The sequence below is a fragment of the Chenopodium quinoa genome, unplaced genomic scaffold (assembly GCF_001683475.1).
Source record: "Chenopodium quinoa cultivar QQ74 unplaced genomic scaffold, ASM168347v1, whole genome shotgun sequence".
NCBI classification, from domain to species: Eukaryota; Viridiplantae; Streptophyta; class Magnoliopsida; order Caryophyllales; family Amaranthaceae; genus Chenopodium; species Chenopodium quinoa.
Genome location: NW_018743828.1, coordinates 286,861 through 308,702, shown reverse-complemented (window position 1 = coordinate 308,702; position 21,842 = coordinate 286,861). Strand labels below are relative to the sequence as shown.

The 21,842-nt window shown below is 33.6% G+C and overlaps 3 protein-coding genes across 4 annotated transcripts; 1 reads left to right on the top strand and 2 right to left on the bottom strand.

Moving 5' to 3' along the window:
- Nucleotides 1-408: 408 nt before the first annotated feature.
- Nucleotides 409-2,679, bottom strand: LOC110685507 (high mobility group B protein 3-like). The gene is made up of 8 exons (XM_021862041.1): nucleotides 2,469-2,679; nucleotides 2,283-2,334; nucleotides 1,515-1,610; nucleotides 1,358-1,415; nucleotides 1,230-1,274; nucleotides 1,054-1,134; nucleotides 849-938; nucleotides 409-746 (listed from the first exon to the last, which is right to left on the bottom strand). The coding sequence occupies exons 2-8, from the start codon at nucleotides 2,330-2,332 to the stop codon at nucleotides 726-728; spliced, it is 441 nt and encodes a 146-aa protein (XP_021717733.1). The 5' UTR covers nucleotides 2,333-2,334; nucleotides 2,469-2,679; the 3' UTR covers nucleotides 409-725.
- Nucleotides 2,680-14,053: 11,374 nt separating this feature from the next.
- On the top strand, nucleotides 14,054-19,342 carry LOC110685505 (pentatricopeptide repeat-containing protein At2g01860-like). 2 transcript variants are annotated; one of them, XM_021862039.1, is made up of 3 exons: nucleotides 14,054-14,272; nucleotides 14,605-16,277; nucleotides 17,414-17,499. In XM_021862039.1, exon 2 carries the CDS (start codon nucleotides 14,732-14,734, stop codon nucleotides 16,265-16,267), a length of 1,536 nt encoding a protein of 511 aa, XP_021717731.1. In that variant the 5' UTR covers nucleotides 14,054-14,272; nucleotides 14,605-14,731; the 3' UTR covers nucleotides 16,268-16,277; nucleotides 17,414-17,499. The 2 variants fall into 2 exon arrangements, with proteins under 2 accessions (XP_021717731.1, XP_021717730.1); XM_021862038.1 differs by lacking the exon at nucleotides 17,414-17,499 and adding an exon at nucleotides 18,960-19,342 and having other exon boundaries at nucleotides 14,058-14,272.
- On the bottom strand, nucleotides 16,286-21,311 carry LOC110685506 (transport and Golgi organization 2 homolog). Its single transcript, XM_021862040.1, has 5 exons — nucleotides 19,975-21,311; nucleotides 19,684-19,867; nucleotides 19,046-19,252; nucleotides 17,576-17,767; nucleotides 16,286-17,494 (listed from the first exon to the last, which is right to left on the bottom strand). Exons 1-5 carry the CDS (start codon nucleotides 20,055-20,057, stop codon nucleotides 17,348-17,350), a joined length of 813 nt encoding a protein of 270 aa, XP_021717732.1. The 5' UTR covers nucleotides 20,058-21,311; the 3' UTR covers nucleotides 16,286-17,347.
- Nucleotides 21,312-21,842: the final 531 nt, after the last annotated feature.

The following is a 21,842-nucleotide window of genomic DNA, read 5'->3' as shown; positions in this document are numbered from 1 at the left end:
AAGAATAACACGAAGGAAACAATCGTTGAAATGCATTTGGCTTTCTTTAGTTCTTTGTACTTGCGACAAAGCTTGCAAAATACCAATACTTCAAAAATCCCACATACCAGAACTCAGGCACGACACTTCACTAAAATAACTGAAACACAGCACACTTAACAGAATCAAAGTTGCTAAAACAGCTAGATAAGCATCTGTGTACCCGGATCACGCAATGTAATTTAAACTAGTACTGGTATTCGACTATCCGTTGGTTTCAAAAACAGTTGCAGCAAATTTGCCAATTTAAGAGTTAAATGTGATCAGCTTTCGCAAAATGCTCATGAGCAAAGGGATAAGGAAGGCAAAAGGCCAAAAGAGCAATAAGTTCCACAACAATAAATTACCAGCAGCCAAACAACAAACAGATAATGAAAAAGATAGATGACATTCAATTTACTCGAGAGAATTGGGCACAGAAAAACAACTACTGTATTTAAGATTACCATTCAGCTAACCCAACGCGATCTTAATCATGTTTAAACTAAGAACGAAAGTAAAACACTACTGCTCTACAGGGCAAAGATGCCAAAAGCTAAATCAAGTCAAAGTTAAGACTTAAAATACAGAGTGATGATTTTTTTCCTTGATTCCTTATATTAAAACTACCAACAGTTTATACTTCCAATCAAGATGAGACGCTCCAACACCACAAAACGCCTTCATCATCCCCGCTCAGTGGAACACTAATCATCATCTTCTTCCTCCTATATATTTGATCAAAGCAAAAAACACACAATCAGCAAATTTTAAAAGCAATGAAACCCAATCCATAAACTAAGAACACAGATCACTAAAGATCAATATACCTCGCCACTGCCTTCTTCGTCATCCTCATCATTCACCTCAGACCTAGACTTGTCTGACTCCTCTTCTTCCTCAGCATCTTTACCTTCAGCCTGCATTTCATTTACATACCAGTGATTAACACTTTGATTCTCCAATATCAATTCTAATGATAACAGCACGAATATCAAAATTTCAAAAGTAAAATAGAGTTTAATTAGACTATACCAATTTCTTGTTGTATACGTTCATGCTCTTTTCATAATCAGCCTTCCTCTTCTCTGCCTTCTGGATGTAGGGAGCCTTTTCCTGCAATCAATTACAAAACAACAATAATTAGTTCAATAATTTCGAATCACATACAAAAGTCAACCCAGCACAGAATAATGAAAGATCAAACTTACAGCATCAGTCAATGATTTCCACTTCTCACCACCAGCTTTCCCAACCTAAACATAAAATCAAATTCCATCAAACGACAAACTAGCAAAATCAAACAATTCAAAAAGCAAATCGTAAAATCGAGACTCACAGCAGCAACAGATTTGTTGTTGGGGTGCTTCTGCTTGTATGTCACTCTAAACTCCTCCCTATAATTCACAATCAACATGTCAATATGAGCAAACAAAGCATATTTCCAGAATCAACAAACAGAAAAACTGAAAAATGAGCGAGAATTAGAGTTATACATGAAAACAAAGAAGGCACTTGGGGGCCTCTTTGGCTTGTTAGGGTCCTTTGCTGGCTTCCCTTTCTTAGCCGCAGCTCCTTTCTTCACAGAAAGCCTGAATAATAAAGTAAAAACTCAATTTAATCGCTGAAATCGGGTAAACAAACAATATAACAGACACATTATATGAAGATCTCAGATCTGGAAAGCAAAAACTACCAAAAAAATTACATATCCTCCCATCTCAAGGTTGATAACCAACACAAACATGCTCATAATTATATAAACATAAACAAAAAATCAAAACAAATTCACCGCACATCAGAATATCAACAAATCTACGTAAACATCATACTAAAGCCTCAAAATATGCTCAAAAATCATATAGAAATTTTAGAATATAATTGAGAAACAACAGATCAATAATAACCACAAATATGCTCAAAAATTAGGCGGAAATAAATTAAAAAATTAAACACGCTACAAATCTCATTACGAAACAATTCAAACAAATCAAATACCACAAATATGCTCAATAGTCCGAAAAAATCACAAATATACACAATAGTCCAAAAAAATTCTCATATATGCTCAACAAACCGAAAAACATCACAAATATGCTCAGAAATCGGGGAATAAATCTCAAATATGCTGAATAATCAGGAAAACTATCTCAAACCGAAACGCATCAATACCGAAAGATCAACAACCAGAAGCAAAGCACAAACAATCAATTTTAACAAAAATTTAAAAACCAAAAAAATTGAAAAATAAATAATTAACATACTTGGCATCGCCGCCTCTCCTGGTATCAGCCTTAGCTTTTCCTCCCTTCATATCTGCAACAACAACAACAACAAAATCAAAAACAAAAAATAAAAAACATCAAAAAATCGAAAGATCAGCGAAAAACAAGCAGAAAAACGACGAAAAAAAGCAAAAAAAAGGAGAAAATCTGAGAAGAAAGAGGTACCTGGAGGCTAGGGTTAGGGTTTGAAGGAAGAGAGAGAAAATAGAGAGAGAGAGAGATATGCGGTTTGAGGAGAGAAATGCGAAATTCAGAGAGAGAATGATAAGAAGAGAAGTTGAAAGGAGCGGAGGGATAAAAGGGCAGAAGAGGAGGGGTTTTGTGGGAATTTGAATTGATATTCCTACGCGAGTGTTTTTCAGTTTTCCCTTTCTTAAGTGGAATACAATTTCATTAAAGCTTAGGATTTTTAGGCGGGATTTTTTTTTTATTATTATTGTTTCTTGACACGTCACTGATCCGTGTGCTCGGTTTTGGATTGGTTTTCGGAGATATTTTTCGGATTCATCGATCTCTTCTTTTTGTTTTTTTTTATTTTTAATTTTTTTTTTTCTGTTGTGTTTTCTATTGTGCTTGTTGCCTAACGGAATTTTTTCTTCATTGAGTTGATTTGTTCATTTTTTTTCGACCGTTATGTTTGAGTTTTTGATGCTTTTGAATTTTTTTTAATCTAACTGTGGTTTATGAAAACTACAGTGTGCCAAGTTTTAGATATTTTATTATTTTGTATGGGATGGGATATACGATTAGATAATGCATCAATGATTTTCTCTGTTTTTTGATAAATGTGTCGCGTATTTCTTTTTTTAAACTACAGGATTTTAAAAAATGAATATAAAGTGGATATCATAACTAAATTTGAATTTTTAAAAAAATCCAATTGAACTTATTTATCTGGTAAATATATGACTAGTCCTACACAACTGAAAAAAGTAGAATGTATATAGGATATCAGTCTAGTGTATAAAACTGTGTGACACAAGTCTGAATCTCTCCTACTCATGTTCTCTATTATTAGATAAAAAGAATTATGGTAGAATGAATACTGTTGATTAAAGTTAAATTTTAAAAAGGATAACTACAATTATTTATTTGATTAACAAATTATTAAACCAATTTTTTTTTTCAAGGTCTTGACTTAGTTATTGGTATTAAGAGACCCATGTTCAATTCAAATTTCATCTACCCAATTTTTCTATCCCTAACAATTGGGCTCTTGCTAGGTATTCCATACATGATTATGAGGAAGTACAAGAAGATCTTTTTTATCAATGAAATTTGTTAATCCAGTGGTCGAAGCAACAATGGACTGCTGACTGTTCATTAAACTGCAAGCTTAGAGCCACTACAATGGTTGATTAATTTATATAATAGTTTGTTATGCCACATCATCTTTTTATTACAACAATTCTAGTTATTTGTTGCTCCAATGGTTAAGCTAGTTATAATTTAATTTATTTTTAAATTTAAAATATTTTTTATCTAATAAATATTTACCAAGCTAATTAGCTCTACAAAGCTAATCAGCAAGATGTGCAACAATGGTATAACTATTAGTTTAAGAGTTTTAATATTTGCAAGCTAGTCCATTTTTTCAACCATTGGAGTTGCTCTTATATATTGAGCCAGATCATTCCCCTTTTTTCTTCCCGGTGAAAACAAGCTTATATTTCCTATATAACTAACCACCGCCACCTCCATCTTCCTGCCAATGAAGAACTATTTCCTTCGATGCTCCCCTTTCCTCTTTGAAACCCATCACCGCCATCATCGATATTCTTACTTGCTCGCCTAAACCCATCATCGTCACCACTACCATCTCTCCAACAATTTGTCGATCAACCATGAAGCATATCCTAAAATGTCGCTTCGTGACACGGTCACTCATATCCTTTGGGATTAACAATGCCTTGAATTTCAACTTTTTCATAGAATTTTCGTTTAGTATGGCAGCAAAGCTGCTAGAAAATGGTGGGATTGTCGATGAAAATGTTAGTAGAAATCGTGGAAAGGAAAAAATGAGGTCTACCCCAACACATTAGTCTATCAATGCGTGAAACATGAACACCACAAATATGAATTGTATGTTCCACGTATTATTTCTTTTATTTACAAATTCGCCATCAAATCAATACCAAGTGTTTATTAATAAGATCAATGGGGGATGTCGTCTCCCTGATTTAAAATGGAAACATAGTAGAAAATTGAATAGTTGCAATTATTAGAGAGTATTTAAATTTTTAGACTTACCAATACTTAACAATAATACACGTTTATGTGATAATTACTTATTTATTTTCTAACCTTTATCCTTGCATATATATATCAGCTATCTCAAATTAAATTTAGCATTTGAGAGATACTTCAATTCAATTTCTTAATATCACAACTTTTCTCTACAAACCAACATATCATTTACGTACAAGACTAATTGTAGTGGGTACAACAATCATACCGAATCATAGAGTCAAGCACAATCACTATATCACTATATCACAATAGGTCAATAGTCCTCAAACCTCTTGTGCCATTGTCTTGCAAACTGCTTCAGTCCATTCTTATTATTGAATAGGCTGTATGGTTAAAGAAATGGACATTCATACACTCAACAAAACTTTTCAAGCTAGTTAACTCAAAAAAACAAGCTAGCATTATATTATTGACTAACTTTTGTTTATCCAAATCACTAAAATATTTGTATAGCACCAAATAAAATAAACACACTTGTAACACACACTAAAAGAAAGCAAACCTAGCTAAGTAATATTAGATCCCGCACTTTTCAACCATCTTATTTCACTTATTTATAGTTTAATAAGTTCAGTTTAAGAAGAATATGTTCTACCCAAATACAAATTATATTATAATTAAAATAAGTTTTATTAATAAGGTCTAAGAAGTTTAGATAAGTTAAAATAAGAAGATCAAAAAAATAGATAAGTTCATATAAGAAGATCAAAAAAAAAGTTTAGATAAGTGAAAATAAGGTGAATAGATAGAACACACGCGTTCTAGAACACACGCATGTATAGTAGTATAAGCTCATGATAAAAATATGTCACATTTTGACACGCCAATGTTGATTCAATATATATCTTTTTTTTTTTTTGGTGTTCTACCCGGTTCACCCTTTGGGCTAATCCGGATTCGAGGATCAATTCTGGGTGGTTAGGTTTCAGTCCCCTCCCAATTGTTGTTGTGGGGGATCAAACACGAGTCCTCCCTACCAAGTGTAGTCTCAATCACCACTACACCAACAACCAATTGGTTGATTCAAAATATTATGCATAAACTAGATTTTTATTATATATAGTTCTTTAGTATTGATCAAGCCACTGATTTTATTACAACTAGATTTGGGATACATCTCTGTTCAAACATTATGTGTCAATTCATCTTAACCCAAGTAAAACATTGTATGTCAAATCCATCTTAACCCAAGCTAGTATATGAATTTGGTGTCATGGGTGCATATACACTCCTAAAATAATTAAACAACCATCAATACATTGTCCCACGTAACCATGTTTAATTTATAAGGATACTCATCATATATGTAAGATACATGCATACGTACACTAATCATTGCATCAAAACTGTATAATATATTGTACGAAAACAATTATACATAACCCTGGCCTATATATATGATAAATGACATGATACTTCTATTATTTATTTATTTACATTACCTTGTATATTTCATCATACATAATTATCTATTTATCACTAAAATCCTCAATTTGTAGGACAAGGTTAAAGGAAGAGTTTGATATATATGTGACTTCAAGATTATTTTAAAACACACATGGAACCATTCCTTTACTATTATTAGCTAATTCAACTGTTTCAAGAATAGATAGTGGAGTAGTGATATCGCTTTCCACCTCGATTCATGATGATTTATGTGATCTAGGGATCAAATTTGATGAAGCTCATTTGAAAGATTTAACATACAATACATAAATCTGCTTCATATACAACACATAACAATTTTGAATTTCATTCTATCTAAAATTATTTTTTCCGTAATTCTTAAGCGTTAAATTGTAATTAATTTAATTTTAATCTTTTTTTTTTTTTGTGGGAAAAAAATTCTTAATAGGTGCTGATTACTAAAGCACTTTTTCCCTATCTAAGCTAGCAAATCACGAGTTGATTATGAAGTGATCAAACTTTCTACTTCCTACAAAGGACAGAGATCCCCTCCCTCCAAGTTGGTTTTAACTTAGTTTAAGGTTGTTCATAGTGAAACCTTTGTGAATATATTTAGTTTAATAAGGGACGTCAAAGAACTTCATAGTTTAACAAAAGAACAATAATTGTTAATGAGTACACTCTTTTTTCCACTTAAAAAACATTCACATTACTTCCTTAGTTAGTTTAGCCCCATTGTCTTTCCTTACGTTTTTCCATTATATATAGATCACATAAATTACATATAAATATCTTATTAGCTTCATCTATACTAATATATTAAAAGGCTTTACTAAGAACGTTTTTGTGCCATTTCTCATTATGCCACATCATCACTACTCAATCAACTAGAATATTGCTTCAAGGGGATTCGAACGCCCAACCTTTTATAAGAAAAGTAGTTACTTAACCATCTAAGCCAATCATAAGCTATGTTATAAACATGAAAATAAATGTATATAATTGATAATCACAAAGTCTAATTAAAGTAGCAACCAGTGCAACACCCGGACTACACACTAGTTGTTAATTAAATTGAACTGCATTAAATTTACAACTAAAAGCACGAATTAAAGAACCACAATTATTGAGAATATGCACGCATTCACCCCCGGTGATCTTCATCTTAAGTGGCCTATACGTAGGGCTGAAAGTAATTCGGATTAAAACCGAACTAAACCGTAAACCAAACCGAATTAGTAATTCGGTTTTTTTTTTGGATTTTTTTTTTAATTCGGATTGGGAAAATAAAAATATATGGATTACGGATTGGATTCGATTTGGGGTTTCAAAATACTAAAAACCGAATTACAAACTGAATTTCGACCTAATACTTTAAGCCCACTTTCTTTTTCAAAGTATCCAACCGCTTTCCCCTTTCATATATAAACTTGAAAAAAAAACCTAAATCTCAATTCTCCTTTCTCAATATCTTACTCTCTCACAAAGAATATAGTTAACCAGAAATGATTGTATGAATTTTCAGGATGAAGTTTGAGTTTCGGGTTTGAATGTTGCAAAAGAAGGGAACAAATTTCGGTTTGGATTGGATTCTAATTTGAAAAACAGAATTAATTTGGTTTGGATTGGATTGGATCGAATCTTAATTCGGTTTGGATTCGGATTGAGATTTTCGAAACCGAATTAATTCGGATTGAGATTTTCGAAACCGAATTAATTAGGATTGAATTCGGTTTTGGCTATAATCCAAACCGCAAACCGAACTTTCACCCCTACCTATACGCACACATTTGCATTGTTGTCCGTTGGTAAGATAGATTAGTTTATATATGCCCAATCACTTCGACGTACCAAGTCCTAATCCCGCAACCATTAGTTCAGCTTCAGCCTTATAGGCATTACATATGCCAAAATTTGCAACAAAAGCTCTCACAAAATTTATATGGTAGTCACGACGATTTGACGAACCCCATGCCACTTCCTCCTACTAGCAGCCTTAGTGACCCTTTAGTAGCCCCATCTGCTCATTAGAGTCACCACCAAACTTTCCGATTAGCTTATTATAGGGTCATTCAGCTGATATTGAATTAATCGATTATTTTTACCCTAATTAGCTATGCGCTTAACACAACCTAATAGCTAAACCAATTTACTCCGTATAAATAAAATTCAACTAAAAAGCACATAAAACTTTGTAAATAAAGTATTCTTATATATAAAGAGCACATTCAAGTCAAGAGAATAACAAATACCCGTATATATATTAGGCATAACTTTTTTGGTTTATTAAATTGTGTAATTTGAACTTCCTCATATATTAGTGATGAGTTGGTGATCAAAAATAGTTTCTATCCTATCATTTGACTATACATCCTTTTTAGATGTCCCCTTTCCCTCTGTGAGTTCTAACCTCTTTACCTTTTTTAAAATACTACCTCCGTTAATTGTTATTTGCAACTTTGAAATATTTTATATCTCTCAAATAATACCCCAAAGTTGCAGATAACAATTAACGGAGGTAGTAACTTTTTCTACCTTTGGGTCTTTAGGATTAATAATTTCAGAAGTTCACAAAACACAACACCCATCCTTTATCATATTTTCATACTTTTTCACAAATTCTAAATTGCCTTTTCCTAATTAAACCTTTCATTATTTGATTATCTTAAGTTCTCTGTAATACTTTGTGTTTGTTTTTTAAATGACCCTAAAGAGAGTAGCGTAGAATAGAGCTTTAGGCCTTTTTCCATTCACCTTATTTTTGCCCAGACAAGAATTATTTTTGTAAAATTGAAATTATTTTTACTAAAGTGAAATTAAATTATTTTCACTAAATTAAAATTATAGGAAAAATTGCTCCCATTAATCTGAACTTTGCCTCGTCCGCCGAAAATAATCCCAACTTTCGTTTATTATCTATTGCACCCAACTTTGGGGGGTATTAATTTCTATTGCACCCAAATGACCTGCAACCGATAAATCAGGTAAATATTTCTGATTTTTTTTTGCACACGTGTCAACATGTAATTGGTTGAAAAAAATAGGAAAAAAAAAATTAAAAACATAATTAAAAAAAAAACCCCAACAGCCACGCTTAGCTTCTCCACCAGCCACCAACACCACCATCACCACCGGCCAACCAATCAAACCCCAGCCACCAAAAAGAGTTTCGAGTGGTGGTGGTTTTTCGCAGCCACCAAAACCCGTTAGAGTAGCCACCAAAATCCCAAATTCGCAGCAACCGATACCCTAAATCGAAAATTCAAGGGAGGAGTTTTTGGGGGTTTTCGGGTTTAGGAGGGAGACCGTGGTCGGTGCTGGTGAAGGGGAGTTCGATGATGTTGAGGTTGTTGGATTGACGGCGGAGATTTGCGGCGTTTAAAGGGGTGGTAAGGAGAGGGAGAGTGAAGGGTGTTTGGGAGAGAAGGCGGTGAGCGAGGTGGAGGAATGGTCGGAGGTGGCCTTGTGCTAAAAATGGCAGAGTGGGAAACCGCCTCAGGGGGAGGGGAAGGGGAAAGCGGCGAGTGGGAAACCGTCGCCGGGGAAGGGGGAGAGGAAACCGACGCAGGGGGAGGGGAATTAGCGCCGCCGTTTGGGGTTAGACTAGTGATTGTTGGGGTTGGCCGGTGGTTTTTGGGGTTGCTGGTGGCTGGGGTTTGATTGGTTTCCGGCACCAGGGGAGGGTTTTTTCGGGGGTGGGGGTGTTTTCCGGCGAGTGGGGGTGGGGGTGTGGTGGCAGCCGCTGGGTATGGGTGGGTTTGTGGGGTTTTTATTTTTTTATTTTTTGTTTTTTTGTTTTTTTAAAAATAAAAATAAAAAATTAAGCCAATCATACGCTGACACGTGGCTAGGTAACCTGCTACATCAGGTTAGATGACCTGTTGGGTGCAACGAAAATTAATACCCCCTAAAGTTGGGTGCAATAGATAATAAACGAAAGTTAGGATTATTTTCGGCGGACGAGGCAAAGTTCAGATTAATGGGAGCAATTTTTCCAAAATTATATTATCTAAACTTAAATTATTTTTATTGACTAAATCCCTATTCTCTTCACCTTAAGAAAATAACATTCAGTTTATATAAATTTAGTTCAATATAAAAATTACTCCCTCCGTATTTAAATACTTGCTCCACTTTTCTTTTCCGGCCGTTTTTAAATACCTGCTCCATTTTCTTTTATGGAAAGCTTTTACAATATTTAATTTATTTCTCACACCTAGTGGACCCAACATAATACTCTCTCTCCTCCTATTCTTCCACTACTTTTACTTTTTATAATTTTTTATTTTCTCAACTACCCCACTACCTCCATATTTTATTACTTTCTCCAATTTCTCCTAAAACTCCGCGTATGAAGAATTGGAGCAAGTATTTAAAACGGAGGGAGCATTACAATAAAAAAAAAAAGTTCACTACAATAAAAATAATTTTAGTTTAGTAAAAATTGATGATTTTAAATAAGAAAAATTATAAGGATTTAGTTAAATTAATTTTAGGTCGGTAAAAATAAATTTAAATCTAACAGAAATAATTTCAATTTAGTATAAATAATATCAGTTCAGCAAAAATAATAAAGTGAAGAGAACAGGACCTAAAACATATTTAAACTGATGTATAGTACCTCTTTTTTGTTTGAAGTTACTAATATTTTACTGAATTAAAATTATTTGTATTGGAATGAACTTATTTTTATCAAATGAACGGAAATTTTTACTGCTTATTATTCAAATAAGGTCAAGTAAATAAAGTCTACACTGTGCTTAATAATTGTGTTAGTCAAATCAAGAAATTTTATGCACAGATCATATCCTAAGTTATGTACATTACTCCGTATTTTTTCTTCAATTTTTTGAATAGTCATATTTATATAGACTTATCTAAGCTTATTTTGCCAATTACTCTGTATTTTTTCTTTAATTTACAATTTTACACTGTATTTTGTACGGAGTATATAGTATGAATTTATTTAAACTTAATTAGTTTGAAAATGACATATATTTATTTAGAATTTATATCATCCGAAAGAAGTTAAGCAAAACACATTTCCAAAAAAAGGAACTTCATAGGCTTTAAAGTGACCTTTAGGAAATTAATAATGTGTTAATAGTAACAAAACTTTAAAACAAAATTGTACTCACTACTAGTCACAACATGTGGGTAGAGGAAGAAAGCTTGTGAAAGTTAGTTGGAAAAGTAATTTACAAAAAAAGAGATCTTAATATAAAATTTATTGTGAGATTAATATTCCGATGGAATCAGATTTGAGTGGAAGATATTAAAGGCATACAATAATAAACTGTGATTGTGACGAAAATACCCTTGGCCTTTCAAAAATTAATATACCCCACCTCCCCAAGTTGCCTTTGTAAAACCTACTATACGCGTTTCCTTGCTCACATTGCCTAACCTCCTTAAAATGACCATTTTATCATCCAAATAAACCCACTCATAAAAAATTAAATTAAAATAATAAATTTGGACCGTCAATGAAGTGGGTTTCTAAAATGCCTATTTTGCCCCCCTACCTAAATAAAGAGATAATGCTAGACGTAGGAAAGAGAAAGAGGAATTTGAGAAGCATCTTCTTATCTCCTATGCAAACAAAATATCAAGAGAACTTTGGTTATTGGGCTCAACTTTATTCATTTGGATATTGGGCTCAACCTTATTCATTTGGATATTGGGCCCCATGCCTTGTTACATAGGCCCATTCTATCTTGGGTCTAGCCTCACCATCTATTATTCAACATTGCTTATTATCTAAACTTGTTAACTTTATTTGAAATTATTTTAGTCTTAATTAAGTAAAAATACAGTTAATAGAACAAACCTTTAGAATAATACCACTCATATTATTAACTTTATTTGAATTTATTTTAGTATATTGGTAGCAATTAGAAATACCCGACTAGTATAAAAGTCATGTAAATTTACACTAAAATATCAACTATCATGATTAGTGTTGTCAAAACCTTAACACTAACCTAACTTGTTTAACTTAAAGTGACATGTCGCATTCTCCTTTTTTTTTCCTCCTTTCTCTCTCCAAAACCCTAGCCTCTATTGTTGAATTTTGAAGGGGCTTCCATCGATTTTAATCGGTGGAAAGCCCCCTTGTTTCTTTATTGTTTTTTTAGGTTTATAATAATGCTTCCTCCTTTTGGGAGGAACTTTTCTCCCTCGAAAGAAAGGGTTTCCGATCTCCTTTCGAAAGACAAGGTTTATCTCCTTCTTTCGAGGGAGAAATTTCTTAGTTTTAAATCCATAGTAGCAGATCTAATGGATTGTCGTGAAATTATTTCGTTGGTGAAAAAGTTATTAAGTTTTCGAATACAAACAGATGAATCAGAAGGAAAACATCCTCACGGCTACAAAGAATCGTTAGATTGTCTCTCCAATAAGACTGTAATTTTCAGCGATATAAGCGGGAGATGCTCCACAGTGCAAGATCTACTCGACGATCGTAGTTTTTATGAAGGAAAATTCTATTTGATTCAATATGTTATGTATTTGTTAATGTTGAATCTTTATTGTAGATGTTGTATGACTTTTAATTAATGAAATATTTTTGCTATTCAAAAAAAAAAAAAAAGTGACATGTCGCATTGACTCGTTTAATTATAAGAGTTGGAATTGGAAGTCCTTAACACTTACTTCTTTTTTCCAAGTTTAGTTTGTATTGTATTAATTTAAAAAGAGTATCCTTTATTTACTTAATCATCAATTCTAAATCATTGGTCATTTTTTTTTGAAGAATTGAATCTTGTTAGTTTCATATTAAGAATCGCAACACTTACCCGACTAATTTAATTAAATGTGTCATGTTGTGTAGACCCTATTAGATAGATTGTAAACTCATTACACAAACCCTTTTTTTTCTTTTCATATTCAATTCGTATTGTAGTGTTGTATCGTGTAAGACCTGTTAGCATTTACCGGGTCTAATGTTGACCTATTTCACGGCCCAAACGTTGCTTAAACATGACATGACCTAATTCTGAATTAAACAACCCCATCTTCCAAGTAAGGCCCAAATATGTTTTCAATAAAAAAAAGCACAAATAGAACAATAGTTTAATTATTTATTTTTAAGGCAAAAACTAAGCTAGGTAAAAGTAGAAAGATTAAATTAAAATGAACATTAATTACACCAATAGACGCGTGATTTTGTCATGCTTTTCCAAAATAATACCATTTTTAGTCAATATTTTAGTTGATTATCCAATGCCCTGGGGGCGTTCGTTAGCAAGATCCATTTTTAAACCAGGATAATAGATTAAATAGTTTGAAAACAAATTATTATCCTTTAACTGTTGGTTAACTATTCGGGAGTAATAGTAATGAAGGAATGTTATGCATGTAAAAATGCATGATAAGGGATATTCATGTAGTTACATATATGTACAATAGTGGTATCATTGGATGATAAAAACATACCACTAAACATGGGGATGGTATATATGCATATAGCAGCATTATATATACATTTAGTCGTATAAGCTTACACTGGAACAATCAGTATGTGGCCTCCCATCATGTGATACAATTTAACCAAAAAAAGGTATGGTCCACCTAGAGACCTATCTCTTTCTATCTCTCTCCTTTTTTCTCTCTCTACCATTTTTTTTTATAGAATATACATTCCTCCCTTTAAAAGTCCTCGAAGGCTCGTCTTCTTTAATTAGTAACTTGGTAAGTACTGTACATCTTCCTCTCTTGCTCTCTCCCAAAATGTGGATAAAATAATTTGAATATTATTTGTGGGATACTTAATTTTTTTGGTACTCGTATATGCTTAGTTATATCTAATACAAGTATGCTTTAATTTTCAATTCTATCATTGTTTAATCTATATCTGCTATTCACAATAGCCAATCCAGAAACGATAAATTTAGGGAAGAATCATAGTACAACTGTAACTCAAAATCCTTAAATCAAGAGTCGTTGTAAACAAAAAAAGTCTTAAATTTCAAAATCACTCGATAAAAAAAGTCTTAAATTTCAAAATCACTCGATATAAAAGCCCGTATAATTTTAGGTTAGTAAAAATAAGTACAAATAAATTGGTGTAATAGCCTAATAGTTAAAATAAAATAAAATAAAATAAAATAAAGCCCAATTTGGTTGGTTTGTATATTCTTCTAATTGGACTTAAAGACTCGTCCCATTTATATGTTGGACGGACCTGACCCATTTATAGCTGGGGGCGGGTTGAACACCTCTAATTGTGATAAAGGAAAACAAAAAAACAAATGAAGCGCCTTCTGATACTTGTATGAGTTGTATTATCCTCCATTGAAGCAGCTACTGAGGTAATTTGTTGTTTTTATTTGTAATCATCATTTCAATTTCACAATTTAAGGTTTAATTTAAGTTATTTTACTTGTAGTTTATTGTTTGAAAACTTTAACTATTGGTTCTAATTACAGTTCTAAGATTATATGATTGATAATTGAATCAAATATGCCTTTTCTACCCAAAATTATTTATGTGATGATTGAATCAAATTTGGTTGTTAATGTGTTGCAGAACCCTTTAATGTTAGAATTGAACTGTGAAATGGGTTTGGTTGAATTATACTGGAATCCAAATTTATGGTTGATTTTATAGGGATTTAGCAATGGTTAAATGGTTTCTTTTGCAGGTTGAATTAAATTTGATTGAGAAAGGGTGTTGATGATGCTTAGAATTGTTCTTTGAGCTTCATCATCACACTGTAGAGTGCACTGCTAATTTTGTTGTGTTGGGTTGATGAATGTTAGTGTGATAACATGGATTCTGGTTTTTTGAGGTCTAGATTACATCAACCCCTACCCGCTGTTCAAATTTTCACGCACAAGTTAATTCGAAACATAAAACGCGTAAACTTGTCCAAGGTATATGCCAAGGTGCATTTTGATTCAGCAATTCACCTTAGAAAACCTCCTAAATATCTACGTTATCCACGACGTACCAAGCTTCCTCCTGATTTTGGGATTGATACATTCATAAAATCAGGGAATGAGGTTGAGGAACACCTTGAAATGGATGCTCAAATTGAGTGGAGTTCTGATGATCATGTTGAAAGGGTTGCTTTCAGTGATGACGAGAATGATGAAGACAAAGATGAGGATGAACGTGATGTTTGTGAAGCTGATGAAATTGAGGCAATATCAGCTCTATTTCAAGGAAGAATACCTCAAAAACCCGGGAAGTTGAATAGGAGAAGGCCACTTCCACTACCTCTTCCACATAAAATCCGACCATTGGGACTCCCAACGACAAAGAAGCATGTCAGGTCCTCTTCACCAGCAGCACTCTCCAGAATATCGATATCAAAGCAAGTCTACAAGGATCCCGTTTTCTTACTCAATTTGGCAAGAGAAATTAGAAACCTTCCTGAAGAGGCAGATGTTTCCTGTGCTCTCAACAAATGGGGTAGATTTCTGCGTAAGGGGTCTTTGTCTTTGACCATCCGGGAATTGGGTCACATGGGTTTTCCTGACCGAGCACTGCAGACATTCTGTTGGGCACAGAAACAGACCCACCTTTTTCCAGATGACCGGATTTTGGCAAGTACTGTAGAAATTTTGGCAAGGACCCATGACCTTAAATTACCCTTTGATCTTGATAAATTTGTTAATTTGGCTAGTCGTGGTGTTCTAGAAGCAATTGCTAAGGGTTTTATCAAGGGAGGAAGCTTGAATCTGGCATGGAAGCTTCTATCTGCAGCTAGACGTGGTAAAAGAATGTTGGACTCCAGCATCTATGTCAAGTTATTATCGGAGCTGGGGAAAAACCCTGATAAAAATAACCTTGTTGTAGTCTTACTGGAAGAGCTTGGGCAGCGAGACAATCTGAACTTAAACCTGCAGGACTGCACTGCCATTATGAAAGTTTGTATTAGGCTTGGGAACTTTGATTATGTAGAGTCCTTGTTTGACTGGTTTCAACAGAATGGAAATCAACCAAGTGTTGTTATGTATACTACTGTGATTTATAGTCGCTTGTTCGCTATGAAGTATAGGAAGGCATTGGCTGTAGTTTGGGAAATGGAGCGCATAAATTGTCACTTTGACTTGCCAGCATATAGGGTGGTGATTAAGCTATTTGTTGCTCTAAATGACCTCCCAAGGGCAGTTAGATATTTTTCTAAGATTAAGGAGGCAGGTTTTTCTCCAACTTATGATATTTACCGGGACATGATCAGTATGTACCTGCTCTCTGGGAGGTTTGCTAAGTGCAAGGAGGTATGCAAGGAGTTAGAGTTGGCTGGATACAAATTGGATGCTGAATTGAGGTCCCATTTGGTGCAACTTGATGTATAAAGCTTGTCAGGTTTGTTTTAATATTTGTAGTAATTGGTTAATGAATGGCTTTATTATTAACTATTAAATGATATAGCTAGGCTGTCTACTGGCTAATTTTGTGCCGATTCTTTCACTTTTCCTTCTCTAGATTATTAAGGGAGATTTTTAGGACGAGCCATCAACAACTAAACATACCTTCTGTCTATAAATAAGCTCAATGAATAATGACTCTCCTGATCTTTTGATGTTGTCTTTATCATATTCACATTCATAAACTACGATTGAGTGAATTCATGTCATTGCAAGTCTGCGACATGAGTCATGGGCCAACAATTATGATGGTTATGTGACTTAAAAGCTGGGACTCCTAATGAACCAACAATTATGATGGTTATGTGAGTTAAAAGCTGAGACTCCTAAACACGTTAAATTTAGTTTATCGCTTTTGGTTATACACATGCAAGTGATGCAGTTTCTTTTCCCCCATTTGTAATTAGATATCAATGGAGTATGTTGCCTCATCTTTTCTATATTTTAGAGTCTAGATTGTATAAAATACTTCGTCCAAAGGGGTGCTGACCTGCCTTTTGATGGCCTTTTCTACCTGGATTTTGAGTAAGACCTCAACTTATATAATGCTGCTTTTGTTGTGTTTTCTTTCACTGATACTTGATTTTGGACTTTGGACCATAAAATTTGCACCTGGAAAACTAGGGAGAAAAGAGAGAAGAGCACCTGTCTCTGGAAATAATACTAATGGAAAATAGACAATTTTTTTTTTTTTTTTTGACACAGACAAAAGTTTTAAATTTTAGTTTAAATAGAAACGAAGAACTAAATCATCATCCCAACTACATCACTTAGAATAAGGGAAAATTGCAGCATATATGCTGCCATTGCTGGAACAACCCTCCAGAGGGGGAAGGAAAGAAGAAAAAAAAACAGGAATCATTCAACAATTTCAGCATAAAGGCTACAGAAGTTGTAATTGATCTTGCAGGAGAGTATATTCATGCTCTTACACATCAGTCATTATAAACCATCATATAAACAATGATATCTGGATCTTTTCTCCTGTTTAGGTTGTGCTACCATGAATTATACATGTTTTGGCTTTTCAATGCAGTAATTAATTATGTGCTCTTTCCACACTTCTTTCTCCAGATATGTTTCATAGAAGTTTACTTCTCCATTTCCTGACACTGTTACTGCTGCGGTGCTTCTTGTGCAATAATATGAATATCGCTGTGCCATACAATACAATTAATCACTTATTTTGATGGCCTATTGTTTAGTGAAAGAGCAGAGGTTTACAAAATTTCTTACCGAGGTTGAATCCGCTTTCACAAAGATAGAGCTCAGTCTGAATTCCCAGTCAAGTGAGCAAATATGAGGCAGCTTGCTTTCATCAGCTTTTTTTGTGTCCCTCATGACTTTGTTAACCATATCTTTGACTGGTATTTCACCCTCATCATATCTGTACAGTAATTTCTTGAACTTTAGTGCCAAGCGCTCTGCCTGTAAGTTTGGAAGAAGGGGCAGGTTCACAGAATTATTGTATAGTTGAGTGAATATGTGATAATTAATTTATATACTTCTGCAGAGAAAATAGCAGGAATTTTTGCAACAGACAAGTCAGTATTGATTTAAAGCAAGGGTTTGTGTATAAACATTGAAGAATAGTATTCAACCAAAAACGTAGCCATATTTGCTAGGTTTGCTGCCCCCTCCCCAACCTCTGCTGGGCATCCCCTTCCCTAATTTGGTCTTTATTGCTACAATACAAGCGAGAGAGGGAGTAAAAATGGTTTTAGTGGGGTGATCGATGGAAGAGTTAGGAGGGAGACTGGTGTCATGGCACCTAGTTTACCGAGCTGGAGTGTGTGGAGGTGCCAGATGGTTGTGCAACAAGCCGGTGAGTTTCTGATGGCGTTTGTAGTGAGTCAAGGTGAGAGAGCGGGCTACTGATGATCTACAGCTTGAATATGTGGGGATGAGAGTGTTTTTGACTCTTTTAAGCTGCTGTGGAGTATTCTAGTAAGGTTGGTCACATGGACTATTTTGAGAAGGGGTCCCCAATCTCCCCAGTTATTAGAATGCAATATAATGTAGAAGTTAAATTAATTTGGAAGATTGCCTGACCATCCATATTAGTGGTGATAATTTTCAAAAAAGAAAAAAAGAATATGGTTTAAGGCTAGACATGCAAATGTACTTAATTGGTTACATTGAAGATCTGGGGTCTGCTAGATATGCATTTGCATGTGGTTTGTTAGTTTGTTACGAGTACGATATACTATTGCAAAAGCAAAATTCTTCTGTAGTATCCATCTTGTTTCCCTAAAACAGTTATACGTAACTGAAATCCTTGTCTACTTCGTTCTTAACTTGTACTAAACTACTGATCAAAGTATGAGGTAGCCCCCTCTTAACTTTCCTTTTCTTTTTAAACTGTCATGAACTAGATGGTCTTAAATGCTTAAGCTTTTTTTGTCTTTTTTTTTTGTGCCATTTCCTTAAATGCAATCCTACTAGTTAAACTAATGCATTTCCAATTTCCTTATATTTTTAACTATTGTCATGAACTAAAAGATCCTAAATGCTTAGAATTTTTTTTTGTCTAATTCTTAACTTTCTTTTTCCAACCATTTCCTTAAATGCAATCCCACTAGTAAAATTAATGCTTTTCCAATTTCTTCTTCATTCACAGGCCATGTTAGCTGTATGAGCTAGATATGGAAAGTGCTTTCCTGTATTCAGCAACGAAAACTACCAGTGCATTTCTTAGCTTCTGACCTTTGGCCATGGAGAATCCAGCCTGCCATTTGTGAGGACATGGATTCCTGGTGGAACCTCTTGAATTCTGGCAGATTCCCCTTTTGGTCTGTTGGTTATGTAAATCATGCTTTTCGAGAGAAGATCAGCTACTATCAGGTTGAAGCCGTTGTACTCGTGAGCCTCTTCTGCTACCATCTCTGCATATTCTCTCGGACTTTGTTTACCCTGCAACAATACCCTTATAGATGAACTGATCTATGACTACATTATTGTATCATACTATCATTAGAGGAAAGCGCAAAATATTTCAGAAGCTATGTTACTCAGACTCAGTTACTTATGAGTTGTGTCTGGCATAGTAACATAGGTAGGTGAAATGGAGAAATGAAGAATTCAAATAATATAGTCCAAACCTTATAACCCAAGGTATGACTTCATTTTTGGCTTATTGGGAAACTTTATAGTGGACTTAAGCAGCAAATTTCATGAATAATTACGTATAATGCTCATCATGTATCTAAAGTTAACAACTCGTATTTTCTATTCCTTAATGCTTTTATTTACACATTGCTCGTCCAAATAGCTGAAGCTCATGTACATCCTATTCCTTCCAGTTCAATGGTGATTGAAACTAAGAAGCCTTACGAGCAACTTACCTTCAGGAAACGAACAGGTAACTCTCCTCGTGATTTTGCATCAGCAAGAGTATGAAGCTCCAAAACGTTGGTAATGAAGGCTACCTTTCCCTTTTTAGTACACGCAAGCCAGGTACCTCCACCTACTTCATCTCGACCTCCTAGAATCTCTCCTCCTTCCCACCACCCTAGTGGCTTCGTCGGCCTGTTTAGCAATGTCATAGTCCCGTTATACACATTGCATGAAAATATATCAATAATCATGTATCTTAATTAACGTATATTAAATGTAAATATAATGTGTACACTTGCCTGTTGAGATCTTCGTCTCGGTTGAGCAACAAAACGAAAGGGTGGAGGGAGAGTGCTTGCCAAGCAAATGCTGTTATGCACATTTTTTCTCTTCTTTGCTTTTGTTTTCTTTAAGGTGTTTGATACAGAAACTTTGTTATTAGCCTTTTTGTATGAAAAAATTGCTGTTTTAATTGCTTGAATATCAACTATCAAGTGGGCATTGTTGCTGGTTTTATTGACAACTTGATGCACATTTACGCTGTTTTTCTTATTGGCTATGGACTAAAATTATACTTTGCACTACTTTGGATGTTAGTCAAGGAGTGGCTCCTTCCCTTTTATAAACATTATGTGCATGGCTCCCTTTTGAGGCTATATATTGTACCGACTAGAGAGTGTAATAGAAAACATAATCACGTGATATCTTGTTAATAAAAAAAAAAAAAAAAAAAACAAAAACAAAAACAAATGTGGTTTACAAGAAGTCTTTATTAATTATCATACCTGTACCACTATCATAAGTTGTTATATGGGTTTAGTCAAATTAATCGGGGTGTCATGCTATAATAGAGATTAGTAATATTGACGACTTTAATTATTTGTCAATTTTGACAATAAATTTTGAATTGACAAGTTGTATTTCTTGTTGAGATAATGAGATTATTAAGTTGGAGTAAATTATGACAATTTAATCCAATGTATTTGTTGGATATCAATTGTTCCAAATTTTAGACTATAGTTATGATTATTTTTTTTTTCTTTTTTTCTAGAATTTTAGTATGTTCTCTTAATTTGGACTATATGTTTGATTGTAACTCTTTAAAATTCTCTCCTTTTGTTCATATATTTGTCTCTGGGTGTTTTAACGTGTTTGACAGTTTATTTTGCTAGGCCTCTTGATTATAGGAGTACCTTTTGAATTATTTTGTAATTTTGTTGTGGCTCGTATATTTTTTTTTCTGGTCTTGTTTTGTGAATTTGTCTCAACTATCATTATAGGCAACTTGTTAGCAAACTAGAAGTCTTCAAACGTTTTTCCTAAAAATTGCTTAAAATATAAATCAATTTCTTATTTGTATCGTTATGAAAACTTATTCCACCATATTGTCTACGTAAGATTGGTGGAAGCTTCGTTATATATTTTTAAATTATTGTTCAGCAAAGAACCGCTATCGATGATAGCGGTTCTATATATTAAAACCGCAAACACCATTAGCAGTTCTATACTTTTCTATTAAACTCACTCGGAAGTAAGATATTTAATTAATTAAAAGAACCCCTAATGGAGTTTAATTATGTTATTGACAATCCTTATTTACTTTCTAAGGGTTCGTTTGGCATTGCTGTGGTTTTTTTTTTTTTAGTTTTTTTGTTGTATAAAAGTATATGATATATGTCACATAATGAACCAAAAATTATTTAAACTTATTAAAATCATAATAATTTTGAAAATTGATAACAAAAAAGTGGAAACACCTTTTTCTTGTTTCCTGTTTTTGGTTCTTAGTTTAAAAAAAAAAAAACAGGAAACTAAAAACCAAAAATGATGCCAAACAAGCCCTAAGTTCTTAGTTTCCTTACCTTTTACTCCCTTACTTTTTCTTACATACTCCCCCATTTCATAATATAGTTTATGTTTCTGTTTTTTCACGGTATTTAAGAAATAGGAAGAAAAAGGGAAAATACAAGTTAATCTGCCATATAAACGAATTTTGATAATTTGATGACATTTTTGTAAATATATTGAAAAAGCAGGGTCATTTATTCAGTACTTTTGGTGAGCTGTTCAATTACTGTTTGCCTTTTGCTTTTACTGTTTGGTGAGGAAATTACACATGTACCCCTCAACTAGTACATGAAAAGACACATGTACCCCTCCATTAGTA

Coding starts and splice junctions, on each gene's coding strand:
- LOC110685507 (XM_021862041.1), bottom strand. CDS start 2,332: ATGAAGGGAGGAAAAGCTAAGGCTGATACCAGGAGAGGCGGCGATGCC. Junction 1,611..2,282: donor AGGAGAGGCGGCGATGCCAA/GTATGTTAATTA, acceptor TTTATTATTCAG/GCTTTCTGTGAAGAAAGGAG. Junction 1,135..1,229: donor GGAAATCATTGACTGATGCT/GTAAGTTTGATC, acceptor AATTGATTGCAG/GAAAAGGCTCCCTACATCCA.
- LOC110685506 (XM_021862040.1), bottom strand. CDS start 20,057: ATGTGCATAACAGCATTTGCTTGGCAAGCACTCTCCCTCCACCCTTTC. Junction 19,868..19,974: donor CGAGACGAAGATCTCAACAG/GCAAGTGTACAC, acceptor ATTGCTAAACAG/GCCGACGAAGCCACTAGGGT. Junction 17,495..17,575: donor TGAAAGCGGATTCAACCTCG/GTAAGAAATTTT, acceptor TGTATGGCACAG/CGATATTCATATTATTGCAC.
- LOC110685505 (XM_021862038.1), top strand. CDS start 14,732: ATGGATTCTGGTTTTTTGAGGTCTAGATTACATCAACCCCTACCCGCT.